Source organism: Oreochromis niloticus, linkage group LG8, assembly GCF_001858045.2.
Source record: "Oreochromis niloticus isolate F11D_XX linkage group LG8, O_niloticus_UMD_NMBU, whole genome shotgun sequence".
Lineage (NCBI taxonomy): Eukaryota > Metazoa > Chordata > Actinopteri > Cichliformes > Cichlidae > Oreochromis > Oreochromis niloticus.
In genome coordinates this window covers 29,224,049-29,237,369 of record NC_031973.2, presented here as the reverse complement: position 1 = coordinate 29,237,369, position 13,321 = coordinate 29,224,049, and the positions used below count along the sequence as shown (strand labels likewise).

The window sequence follows — 13,321 nt, the reverse complement described above, 5'->3', positions numbered from 1 at the left end:
ATATATGAACGGCTCCTAAATCACACTGGATATGGATTTTCTGTCCATCCACACTAATTCTCTTCATTCTCACTGATTGTTTGGATGCTCTTTGATAGCACATTGAAAATCCTCACAGTGACTTCTATTGCCACACTGACTGGACAAATACAAAGTTGAAGGCTTCATGTGTTTGGCACAAATAAGCAGCTTTAAAACTATGATATTTATACATTTACATTGATTTGGACTAAACTAACAAAACTATTGATTTGATCCAAACTCAAATCATGATCATGATCATGATATTTTGTCATGATTCGGCTGTGTGCAGGCAGGATGAGGACCCAAACGCAAGCTCACGGAGGCAGGAATGAACTCAAAACACAGCTTTATTGCTGGAGAGAAAAACCATACAAACTAAACTGGAAACTATAACATATTACACGGAGAAACACACGGTCATGGATGAGGGAGAACGCGACACTGAACTGAGGGAGACGCAGACAAAAATACACAGAGGGTTAACGAGGGAAATGGGAGCACACGGGGAACACAGGTGACACGGATAATCATAACAAGACATGGCAGGAGTAAACACAACACTGACGGGAGACTGTCAAAGTAAAACAGGAAGTACACAGAGGTTCAGACAGGAGGAGAGAGAGCACAGACATAACGGGCTGTGGAAAACATGGAATAAAACACAAGGAGGGGAAACGAGGGCTCACAGATACACAGAGGGGGTAATCAAATAAGGAACATCTTAACAGAACAACCTAGAAACCAAGGAACAAAACACAAAACACACGAAAACTAAGAATGATGGGCCAACATGGCCCAGGAACATGACATATTTATACATTTACATTGATTTGGACTAAACTAACAAAACTATTATTGATCCAAACTCAAATCATGCCAGAGGCTTTTATTTTGAAGTTAGGATCATTTTTAATGGTCTTCTTAGTCTGTTCATTTAAACACACAGTTGCTCCGCCTGACATTTTTGGCTTTTAGATCAAAACATCAAAGAATTTATTTTATTTGAATGAACTGAAAATAGATTCAAACTAAAAGCTTTTAGAGAATAAACTCCTACATGACCTCTGACCTTTGACCTGTATCTACAGCACTGACCTCTGACTTTCAGCTCCACCTTTCTCTTCAGCAGAATGTTTCCCTCCCTGCTGTAGACGGTGCAGGTGTAGGTCCTGTTGTCGTAGTCTGTGGGGTATTTCAGGGTCAGACTGAGATATCCAGTTTTCAGCAGGTCTTCATTCATCTTCGTTCGGTCTCTGTAACGCTGGTTCTGTTTTCAGGCTGGTCAGAGCCGTTCTATACACGTGGACCTTCTGTTGTATTTGTTCTCCATCCACTCCACTTTAGCGTCTTCAGGCAGGTGAAATGTGGTTTTGCACAGAAGGTAGACAGTCTCCATGCCTGAATCCACCTCCACCCGAGGGACTGAGAGGATAAAACAGTAAAACATGAGCTGTACAGACAGCAGCATACTAAACACATTTTCAGTATTTCATTTCAACTCCCTTCTGCCTCACTTGCTGTATGTTTTTAAAGGCCTTTTCTTGAAAACACAACTGTCATGAGGTCACCAGCAGATGGGACTGTTACAGTGAAAATCTCCCAGGTATGATTGTAAGTGTGTGAATAAGGCTTAAAAGGTGTAGAGTTAAAACGCACACAACATACCTTTGCAGAGCAATATCCATAAATAAACAATTACACCAAGTGCAACAACCAAGCCAGCCAGGAGAACCCAGGCCTCAGCTGGAAAAGTGTACGGCTCTGTAAGAAACCAACAACAGAACGAGGTTAACATGAACGTGATTAACCCAATCGAAGAATCACTTGGAGTTCAATTGAATTCAGTTTTATTTATAAAAGCAAAAAAATCAGAGCAACAATGGCCTCAAGGTGCTTTATGTTCTCCAGTGAAGAACCTAAATGTTGAAATCAAGATTTGTTATCTTAACTCCACTGTCTGCAAGTATGCAACACAAATGAACTGCACAGTTTCATCCAGCTATCTGTGCAAACTGGGTGGTGGTGAGGGGAGGAAGACAGGACAAAAGACACACTGTGGACGAGAGCCAGAGATTACTAATAACTAATAACTACATGCAGAGAGGTGTATAAGCACATTTTGCGTGAAAAAGGTGACTGAAGAAAAAACACTCAGTGTATCATGGGAATCTCCCAGCAGCCGATATCGATTGCAGCATAAAGTAATTACTGAAGTTAACTCAGAAAGATCAATTAGAGAAAAAGAGTCTAACTTAACATCAAGTAGCTGTAGATAATATTACATCTGTGGGATATTATTGGTAATTTTTTCTCTAATGATAAAAATTTTATTTGTGAAGAAGTTCATGAAGTCATTACTAGTTAACGTTAAAGGGATTGTTGGCTCAGTAGAGCTCTGACTTTTTGTCAGCCTGGCTACAGTGCTGAAGAGAAACCTGGGGTTGTTCTTATTTTCTTCAATCAGTGACGAATAGTAAGATGTTCTGGCTTTGCGGAGGGCTTTCTTATAAAGCAGCAAACTATTTCTCCAGGCTAAATGATGATCCTCTAAGTTTGTGACACGCCATTTCCTCTCCAGCTTACGAGTTATCTGCTTTAGGCTACGTGTTTGAGAATTATACCACGGAGTAAGACTTCTGATGGGATTACAAGATGGTGGCACACATGGACGCTGCAGCTGTGTTTCTCACTTCATTGTTTTATTTGAAAGTTTCTGATCACATTGCTTCAAACAGGGCTACAGGACTAAGCCAACACTGCTCCTGGGGCAATCTGACCACACATCACTGTTTTTGATCTCAGCACAGGAAACCCCAGTTAGGAAAATTGCTAAAAACACCACAAAACAGTTAAGTGGGTGCAAACCTGCGACGAACCTAGACTGACGAGAACTACACTGGGAAACAGGACTAACTGAAGCCTAAACTATACAAACAAGAACATCATAATACAGTCACATGTTTTATTTCCTCATCTTTCCTGACTTTTACTATTTTTTTAAACTAGTTTGGTAGGGTCAGCAGCGTCACTACTGATAGTATGAGATGATACCTGGACCCTACAGAGTTTGCACAGGTAGTTGATTTCAGCTCTCTGTAGGTTGATCATTTTCATTTCGATCAAATGAAGTGGCATCCCCTCATTCTTAAAACATTAGTGTAGATATCCAGCATAATTTTTTCCCCATTCAGATCTGATTTCTTATAAAAGTGTTCCTGTAATTTTTTAATCAGTGTATTTCATAAAGTTACCTGTGAAATAAAAACATGATCTGTGAGGTCACCTTCAGACTAATGTAGCAAAAATTGATATAACTATGTGCTCCTGACCTTTGACCTGCAGCTGAACATCTGTCAGTCTGGGTTCTTCTCCCGTCACTCTGATGGTGCAGGTGTAGTTGCTGCTGTCAAAGATGTGGGGTTTCCTCAGAGTGAGGCTGAAGTCTCCAGTCTGCAGAGCGTCAGTCTTCATGGATGTTCGGTCTCTGTAACGCTGGTTTTGATCTATCAGCTCGTCCTCTTCCTGCTGACGCTGGTGGACGGTTGGAGGATTGAGGTCGTAGCGGCTCCACATCATTGTGGAGGGTCCAGATACAAACGGGATGTGACAGGGCAGCAGACTGACTCCGCCCCCTCGTACACCTCCAGGGTGAGGACTTGGTGGGACACTGTGAGACACAGAGACACAAACATGAATCAGCTGTGTGCAGGTCACATGACCCCTGATAGAGACCATTTGTAATAGATTTTGTCAGCATAAGAATCACGAGGGAACACTACCAAGTAAACTGTCTTAAACATAACTGCGGAAAAATACACTGCTCAAAACAATAAAGGGAACACTTAAATAACACAATGCAACTCCAAGTCAATCACACTTCTGTGAAATCAAACTGACCACTTAGGAAGCAACACCGCTTGACAATCAATTTCACATGTTGTTGTCAAATGCAATAGACAGCAGGTGGAAATTATAGGCAAGTAGCAAGACATCCCCAATAAAGGAGTGGTTCTGCAGGTGGTGAACACTTCTCAGTAACTAAGATTTCTTCCTGATGTTTTGGTCACTTTTTTGGCAGTGAGTTGACTCTAGTGGTAGCATGAGACGGAGTATACGACCCACACAGGTGGCTCAGGTAGTGCAGCTCATCCAGGATGGCACATTTTTATTTATTTATTTAGAAAGAGGGAGAATACATATTAATGAACATTTTAAAAATTGTAAATATGCCAGATTATAGCCTTCGGCTACTTTCCGTCTGCAGACCCTCTGGCAGGTTAGTGTTACACACAAGTTAGTAAAAAACATCAGAGATACTATTTAGAGATCATGTATATAGAAACAAGGCCAAAAACAGTGATCACATCATATTAGAACAAACAATGACAACAAGAATGGACAACATAGAAAACAATAACACATCAATTATACTGCACAAACCCCAGTATTGCCCTGACTGTGCTGATATTGCACTGACCCATTACACCAGTAACCGTTTCCCTTATTGTAATACACTAACTATATTTCAAGTCCAATATATAATCATGATTAATTAGACATGATCACATGTTTGTGTGTCCCTCAGCTACAGGCCAGTACATCAGGAGACGTGGAGGAGGCCGTAGGAGGGCAATAACCCAGCAGCAGGACTGCTACCTCCATGATTGGCAACTTCGCCACCGGCGCTCTGTGCCATTCACACGTGAAAGCATGTTCACACTGAGTACATGTGACAGACGTGACAGAGTCTGGAGACGCCGTGGATAATCTTCTGCTGCCTGAACATCCTCCAGCATGACCGGTTTTGGCAGTGGGTCAGTAATGGTATGGGGTGGCATTTCTTTGGGGGGGCCACACAGTCCTCCATGTGCTCACCAGAGGTGGCCTGACTGCCATTAGGTACTGAGATAAGATCCTCTGACCCCCTGTGAGACCATATGCTGGTGTGGTTGGCCCCGAGTTCCTCCTAAAGCAAGAAAATGCTAGACCTCATGTGGCTGGAGTGTGTCAGCAGTTCCTGCAAGACAAAGGCTTGATGCTGTGGACTGGCCCGCCCATTCCCCAGACCTGAATCCAATTGAGCACATCTGGAACATCATGTCTCGCTCCATCCACCAACTGCACCACAAAATGTCCAGGAGTTGGCGGACACTTTAGTCCAGGTCTGAGAGGAGATCCCTCAAGAGACCATCTGCCACCTCATCAGGAGCATGCCCAGGTGGTGCAGGAGGTCATACAGGCACATGGAGGCCACACACACTACTGAGCCTCATTTAGACTTATTTTAAGGACATTACATCAAAGTGTGTTTTTCCACTTTAGTTTTGAGTGCGACTCCAAATCCAGACCTCCGTGGTTTACTAAATTTGATTTCCATTGATAATTTTGTGTGACTTTTGTTGTCAGCACATTCAACTATGTAAAGAACAAAACATTTATTAAGAATATTTCATTCATTCATATCTGGGATGTTTTATTTTTGTGTTTCCTTTATTTTATTGAGCAGTATATAATTATTGAAGAGTTACTGAATATCTGATTATTGATTTTAAACACAGAGGATCAGCTAAACTAGAACTGCACTAAATCAAGGTTGGCATCAAATTATCTGAGAGATTTCAAGCAGTTGTGGAATAGAATAGAATAGAATAGAATAGAATAGAATAGAATAGAGCCCCAATTCCAAATAAGCTTGGATGCTGTGGGAGAAGTAAACACAGTTGATACCAGATATTTGCATATACTTCAGAAAAACACAAACAAAGACAAAACATGTTTTTCTTTACTGTCCAAGAGAGAGAAAATTGTTATGTAAGTTTTTAATACTTTCATCAAAGGCAGAAGTTTACATACACTTCCTTAGGATTTGGTGGACTTGTCCTGAAACTGTCTCACGTGGGCCAAACGTTGACAGAACTGGTGTGTCTGGGTCAGGTTTGTAGGCCCTCTTGCTCACACTTGCCTTTTCAGTGCTGCTCACAAATCTTCTATGGGATTGACATCAGAGCTTTGTGATGGCCTCTCCAGTACCTTGACTTAACTAATTTGGAGGCATGCTTGAGGTCATTGTCCATTTGGAAGACTCATTTATGCCCAATCTTCAACCTCCTGGCTATCTAGCAGCTATATAATGTATATATAGCTGTCCACATAATTTTATATTGTGAAGTGTACCAGTCCCACAACATAATGCTGCCATCCCCATACCTCACAGTTGGGATAGTGTCAAAGCTTCCCCCTTTTTCCTTCAAATATCCCATTTATCATTATGGTCAAACAGTTCACTTTTTGTGTCATCAGACCACATTAAATGTCTCCATAAATTAAGACTTTTGTGCCCATGTGCAGTTGCAAACTGTAATCTGGCTTTTTTATGCTGGTTTTAAAGCTTTCCCCTCACAGAGTAACCTTTTAGATCATAGTGGTACAGGACTCGTTTTACTGTGGATAGTGACACTGTCTTACCAGTTTCAGCCAGCATCTTCACAAGGTCTTTCGCTGTTGTCCTGGAGTTGATTTGCACATTTCACACCAAAAAACGTTCCTCTCTGGAACTGAGCAGTGTGATGGTTGTGCCTTCCTATGTTTTTTTGGGCCGTTTGGTACTTTAGCAATCAGAATTATTGTCTGAAGGCCAAGAAAGATGCCCAACTGATTTATTTCACCAAGTGGATCATTATGGCTTTTCTGTATTGATCGATTTGATTGACCTTTGTTATTAATATTTATTTATTTATTTTATTTTAAGTTATTACAGATTGGACAAACATCACTGGGGAATAGGAAAGGGAGACTAAAAATCTACTGGATCACCTGCTGAAAGAGATAACAAAAGGGAACAAGCAAAAAGAGAGCAACACAATAGGGAGACCACAGCAATAATCTAGATACGTGTAACTAACAGTAAATATTGAATGTTATTGTGCAGCACACAAGACCAACAGCGCACAATGTGCTTTGAGGTAGCAGCCAAGACAGATATAGTTTGTGTCTGTGAACACCCGTGTGCATGAGCACGCTTGTATTCAAAAGGTTTCTCCATGTAACAATCTTCTTGCAGGGTTAGGGTTAGGACACCGGCCCTCGAGGCCTGGAGTAGGGATGCAACGATACCAATTTTTTCAAACCGATCCGATACTTGGATCTGAGTAGTTGCCGATACCGAGTACAAAAACCGATACTTCTACCACACACAAGTTAAACTTAACCAGTAGTAAAGAAACGACCCCAGACAACTCTTTAACACAAACGAAACGTTTACTGAACGTAAGGGCAGAGACAAATACTGTACAACACATCCCTTTTTTAAACTCAGATGATATTCCAATTCCTTAACCAAATGAAATACACTGTATAAATGACATAATTCCCTTTCAAATTATATTAAACAACCCAACTTATGTTATCACCTTTTGGTAAGTGACTCACTAATATACACTCCAAAACACGTTATATAAATCCACTAAACATACAATATTCACACATGGGCCCCACACACACTCACATTCACACTTGTTGCAGGCCTGTTTGCTGCTCACGCCGGACGATGGAGAGAAATCCTCTTCTCCCCAGTAAGAGCACAAAAGTCTGACTTACAGTTCCGTTGCTCGGTAGGTCGCCGTTCACCAGTCCCACACTAAATCCACTCCCTGCGGACCCGATGCTGTCTCTGCTACAGCGCGTTAGCCAGTCACTGTCCAGCTCTCCGACAGTCCTGCCTCCGTGGCGCAGCCAAGCAGTCCGGGCTAGCCTTTAGCCTCGGCGGTCATGGCTGGAAACACAGTTTTCCACGGTGGTGCGACCGTTGAAACAAAAAGTCACTTCACCCACACTCTGTTGCGAAGCTCTCACACGGTTAGCTTTCTAGTCACACACTCTTTTGTGCTAGTTAACCTCAGTAAAACTAGCCGAGTCTCTCACTTTGGTTCAGCTAACCTCGTGCATCTCTCCATGCCGTTCTCTTCTGTGAACTGTGAACACCTTATGTGGCGTTCAAGTCCATGGGAATTATGAGTATCTACTCCCAAATTCCCATCCGGGCTACATTAGTATCGGTTCATGGTATCGGTTGACTTTTACGAGTACGAGTACGCACACATTTTACAGTATCGGCCCCGATACCCGATACCAGTATCGGGATCGGTGCATCCCTAGCCTGGAGTTCAACACCTGTGTGCTAGAGGGTATGGGGAGCCATAGCCCCGCACCCCAGGGCATGAAGCAGGGGCAGCTGCGTCACCCTCCTGGAAAGAGCTGAGGAGAGCCCTCGACGTTTGGGGTGTGCCACCAAATAACTCAAATGGACTCAATCAACCTATCAGAAGCTTCTTAAGCTCAGAATGGAATCATCTGGAGATTTCTTCATGTTCAGAGACACAGTAAAGTTAGGGTATATATACTTCCCCCTTTGATTATAGTAATGAAAAATGCTTAACCATTTTCTCTCTCTTTATTCTTACATTTCACAAATAAAAAAAATATGCTAATATTTATTGATCTAGAACAACAAAATTTACCCTGATTTGATGTTTGACAGTAAAGAAACATTTTTTTTTCTGAAGTGTATGTAAATGGTTTAAATGCAAAAATAGAACGAAAATATTTGTAAATCTGATAAAACCATTCTAAATTCATCACTGAACATAGAAAATATACAAAATGTTTAAACTGAAAAAACAATTTTATGAAAAATATTTAGTCATTTTGAATCTAACAGTTGAGATAGAGCCATGTTTGCCACTGTGCAGCATCTCCTCTTCTTTTTACAACAATCTGTAAACATCTGAGAAGAGCAGCTGCTGGACTTCGCAAGGGGAATTTGGTCTTGCTCTTGTCTGATAGAGGATTAATACACGATTGAGATTCTTGTTCCTCACTTCTGACCTGTATGTAGAGTGGGTTTTATAGTGTGTTGCTGACCTTTGACCTGCAGCTCTACTTGTGTCAGTGTCCGTGTGTTTCCAAATGCAGTGATGGTGCAGGTGTAGGTGCCACTGTCAGAGATGATGGGGTTCCTCAGAGTGAGGCTGAAGTCTCCAGTCTGCAGAGAGTCCGTCTTCATGGATGTTCGGTCTCTGTAACGCTGGTTTTGGTCTCCCATTTCATCTCCTGCCAGGTTACGCTGGTGGACGATTGGAGGACTGAGGTCGTGGCGGTTCCACATCAGAGTGGGATTTCGAGGTACAGAAGTGTCCTGACAGGTCAGCAGGACAGACTCCACCCCCTCATACACCTCCACAGCCGAGGCATGCTGGGAAACTGAGGACAGAAAGAAAACTGTGCTAAGAAACACATAGGACAAGAGACACTAGACAGTTTCCTGGATGATGGTAAACAACAATCCACTTCTACAGTACCCAACATGTTCGTGGATGATGATGACCAATCAGACACTGTGTCACTTATGGAGCAGAAGAACACTGAAGCAGTTGAAGGTACTAAAGTATCCGTAAATGTTCAGTGTTCTTCAAGTAAAACAGATGCATCAACCCAGACTGAAACTAGAAAAATTTGCATTTCCTGCGAAAATGCTGTGTGGATGCCTTAACGCTGAAGTTGCCTGCTGAAAAAGCTGAAAAAGTTGAAAACTTGCAAAAAGTTATGTGGCGGTGAAGAAACTGAAAATTCTGCTGAAAACAGGTGAAGAAGCAGAATTTTTGTGCTGAAAAGTAGTGTAAAGACAAAAATTCTACTGAAAGGGGTAAAGACAGAGAAATTTTTGCTAAAAAGTGGTGGAAAAAAAAATGTTTGGCAAATTTGTTGAACTGTAGTTCACATGTAAACAAAGCTTCGCCATCACAGTCTGCTCTGAGGTAACTCCCCTCTAGCTCTCTAGCTCCCCTAGATTCTGGGCGTATTAACGACGTCAAACTTGATACTAAGTATATATGGATTTGCTGTTATCTACGGAGCCCCCCAAGGGACATGGGAGAAAAAAAAATTAAGATTAACTTTTACGAGATTTTGCAAAACTAATTCGGGATCTCGCAAAAGTTTTGGCCGCATTCTTTGGAGGCCGCCAGCTCGAAGCCGACTGGGAGGTCGAGGCACGATGTGCCAGGAGAGCGGTGTTCCCCCCGGCTGTAGTAGGTCTCGACCTCCCGTTAGCTTCGAGATGGTGGGTGTCAGACGTCTCCGAAAACGTCGGAGCACTTTTGCAAATATGTGATGTCTTGTAAACCAAGCAGATATTTGACGTTTACACAGCAACATTCACGCCTCAAAATATCTTAAAAGTTGATTTTGTGACCCAGAAAGAGTAATATTACAACTAAGTAGCTGCTGCCATTGTTGGAATTCCTATTTTGCAAGATCTCGCAAAAGTTCATCTTATTTTTTTTTTCTCCAATGTCCCTTGCAGTGCTCCGTAGTTATCATTACATCTTCCCTTTAAAATAAATAAATAAATGAATAAAATAACTCTACTTTCACAAAGGTAAACAGTCTCTGTTTTTACTTCTTAAACCAGGCTTTGTCAATTTAATGTTAACAACACATCTAGTTTTCAACAATTATGGTCAGTTCGACAATAGTAGGCAATCATAGTGCAACTTGCACAGATACCATGACATTATCATCTTCCAAACAACATGTCAATACATTTACATCTGTTCAATCAGTCTCATAGGTGGCTTCACTTTTCTTACAGATCTTCTCAGTGTTTGTTCTTGTGTATGTGTAGGTGTTTCACGTGATAGTGTCTCGTGTGTGTGTTGGGGTTGTTCGGCAGGCTCGAAACTCTGTTCTACTACTACTGGTCCCTTAAGAAGATCTTGGCGATTTCGTCTCAGCATAGCTCCATCTTCTGTCTGAATGATGTATGATTGTTGATGGTTGATCTTCCTTTAGAACAGTCGCTTTCTGTGCCCATATGTTGTTTTTGTCTTTGAATCTCACTTGATCCCCAGCATGCAGTTCAGGTAAGTTCTTAGTTTCTAGGTCATAACAGAACTTCTGCTTTGCTTTTTGTTGCTCTTTGAACTTTTTCATGCTGTTCTCTCCTTTGTTTTAAGCAGGTGATCCTGAATGGGTTTGGTTTTGGGTGCGGCTTTAGTGGCTCGCAGGATTGCTTGCTTGATATGTCGGGCATGTTGAACAGTTTGACACTTTATTTGTCCCATCCTGATTAATCCGTGGCCAGTAGATAACCTCACTTGTGCTCCTTTTGCATTTTTCCATGCCTAGATACCCTGCGTGTATCTTTTTGAGCATCTCTCCCCGCAGGCTCTTTGGGATGACTATTTTACTTCCCTTGAACACCACATCATCCTCTACAGACAGTTCTGCTCTGCAGTTCCAATACTCTTGAATAACAGGTGAACAGTTTTGCCTCACACAAGTCTGTCTTTTATCAAAGAGTCTGTCAGTCCTCCAAATTCACACTTTTACTCCATTTCTGCAGTTCTGTTACATACTGATCTACTGTCTCCCCTGTCTTCTGTACACATGTGAAGAATCTGTGCCGCTCAAATGTCACATTTCTCTTAGGTATGCAGTAAGCCTCAACTTTCTCCATTGTTTTATTCAGCGTCATTCCATTACCATAGGTAAACGTGAAGTTATTATAGTCTATAACAGATTTACATCATGAGTTAAGTTAAAACACCAACACCAGACCATAGATAAGATGAGAAAAAAATGCAGAAATGTGTTTAACATGCAAATATAAAAGTGTGTTATAAAAACATGTGTCTTATAAAGCCTGTTAAACCCTGCCTGGTGACAAATGACTTACAGTCTGTGCTTTAACTCAACCTGAAAGCTGCTGCTGATTTAACAGCAGATTTAATGCAGCTGTAACTATTAATTAATATTAATAGTTAATACTTCAACTATTCATTTGAACTCAATTCCTTAAATATTTACTGTTTACTGAGCAAACACACTTCTCCTCATGCTGTTGCTGTGCTGTCAAGTTTAAAATTTAAAAATAAATATTTCTATTTCTTCAGTAACAATACTTGGATTATATCCCCTGTTTATTCAGAACCTACTCCTCTCTGATAACAAGTGAAATAATAAATAATTCATTAACAAAGAGTATTTCCCTTCCTTCTTAAAGAGAAGATAAACTGTTCAAGAATTCTCAGCGCGGTATCGAAAAAGTATTATTTATAATCAGGTGCACCTGTGCTGTGTTGAGTGCGGAGAAACGGAGCTCAGAGGGCTGAATGAGCTCGGCTCAGACCGGAAACAGCGCAGACACGAGGCTACTTTAGCATGGTTAGCTAGCTCTGCCATACCGGAAGTGTCCAATCTGTGACTACAAAGTCCACAGTCTGTTAGTCTGGTCTGTTTCTAACCTTCCCTCATACTTTTACTATTAAAGCCTCATCATTAAATCTGTATTTCCAACACTGTGTGAATCTCCATGACGTCAGAGGCGCGAGCTGCACCTGAGTGTAGCACTTCCGGTCACAGAGGACTGTCTGCGGAGCTGCTGCAGGTTAAACAGAGACTTTCTTACCGTTCATGAGGAGCAGGAACACCACCAGCGTCTTCATCCTCCTTTAAAAACAACTCAAACCGACACAAAGTCCCGTTAAATCCTCTGCTGCAACGAACCCACACCTGGACACACCTGCAGCTCCCAAACACGCCCACGCACAAAGTTTACTTTCGGATTAACAGGAAGTCTCCGTGTGTCGCAGATATCAGATAATAAAATGTGTGTGAAGTAGATTTGAAATAAAACGTATAAATGTGGCACATGAACACAAACAGCTGGATCATTGTGGTCTGACAGGCCTGTTAAAGAAAGTCTGTGAATAGTTCATGGAGCTGTGGATCACCTTCATGCATAAAGCGAACTTTGTCATGGTGAAATTATAAAGTGTTTTCTATTTAAAACATATAATAGCATAATCTGAGATCTGACATAACCTTTAATAAATGCGAAGTGCAGTACAGAGTCACACATTTTCTGCTGAGTGAAAATGTTTTACCTGTCTAAGGTATGGATGCAAACTGCATTTCGTTGCCCTGTACCTGTGACATGTGCAATGACAATAAAGTTGAATTCTATTCTATTCTATTCTATTCTAAGCTGTATCTCAATGACATCATGACAGGTCTAGCTGTAAAGTTACCACAGTGCAAACTAACATTTCACTGGAACGTTCAAGTTTTCACTTTGTGATGCAGAAAACGTTTAAATATTTTCTCTGCTTGATTCTGTTCCGCTGTAATTCTAAGAAGACACACGAAGAACACCGATTGATCAATAACAATCATTTCCCTTTGATTATCCAACCAATCACATTCCTCTCACTCTGATCTGAGACTAAATACAGTGATT

The 13,321-nt window shown here is 41.3% G+C and overlaps 1 protein-coding gene across 2 annotated transcripts; it reads right to left on the bottom strand.

The window, feature by feature from the left end:
* Positions 1 to 1,240: 1,240 nt before the first annotated feature.
* On the bottom strand, positions 1,241 to 12,770 carry LOC112847728 (butyrophilin-like protein 2). Of its 2 annotated transcripts, none has more exons than XM_025910032.1 (5): positions 12,491 to 12,770; positions 8,944 to 9,282; positions 3,354 to 3,691; positions 1,690 to 1,785; positions 1,241 to 1,446 (listed from the first exon to the last, which is right to left on the bottom strand). In XM_025910032.1, the coding sequence occupies exons 1-3, from the start codon at positions 12,525 to 12,527 to the stop codon at positions 3,597 to 3,599; spliced, it is 471 nt and encodes a 156-aa protein (XP_025765817.1). In that variant the 5' UTR covers positions 12,528 to 12,770; the 3' UTR covers positions 1,241 to 1,446; positions 1,690 to 1,785; positions 3,354 to 3,596. The 2 variants fall into 2 exon arrangements, with proteins under 2 accessions (XP_025765817.1, XP_025765816.1); XM_025910031.1 differs by having other exon boundaries at positions 1,246 to 1,446; positions 12,491 to 12,755.
* Positions 12,771 to 13,321: the final 551 nt, after the last annotated feature.

What these genes read in the sequence shown, in the direction of transcription:
- LOC112847728 (XM_025910031.1), bottom strand. Translation starts at nt 3,600, where the DNA reads ATGATGTGGAGCCGCTACGACCTCAATCCTCCAACCGTCCACCAGCGT. An exon ending in TGTTCAGCTGCAGGTCAAAG is followed by an intron (nt 1,786 to 3,353) that starts GTCAGGAGCACA and finishes GGTTTCTTACAG; the next exon opens with AGCCGTACACTTTTCCAGCT. An exon ending in ATGGATATTGCTCTGCAAAG is followed by an intron (nt 1,447 to 1,689) that starts GTATGTTGTGTG and finishes TTATCCTCTCAG; the next exon opens with TCCCTCGGGTGGAGGTGGAT.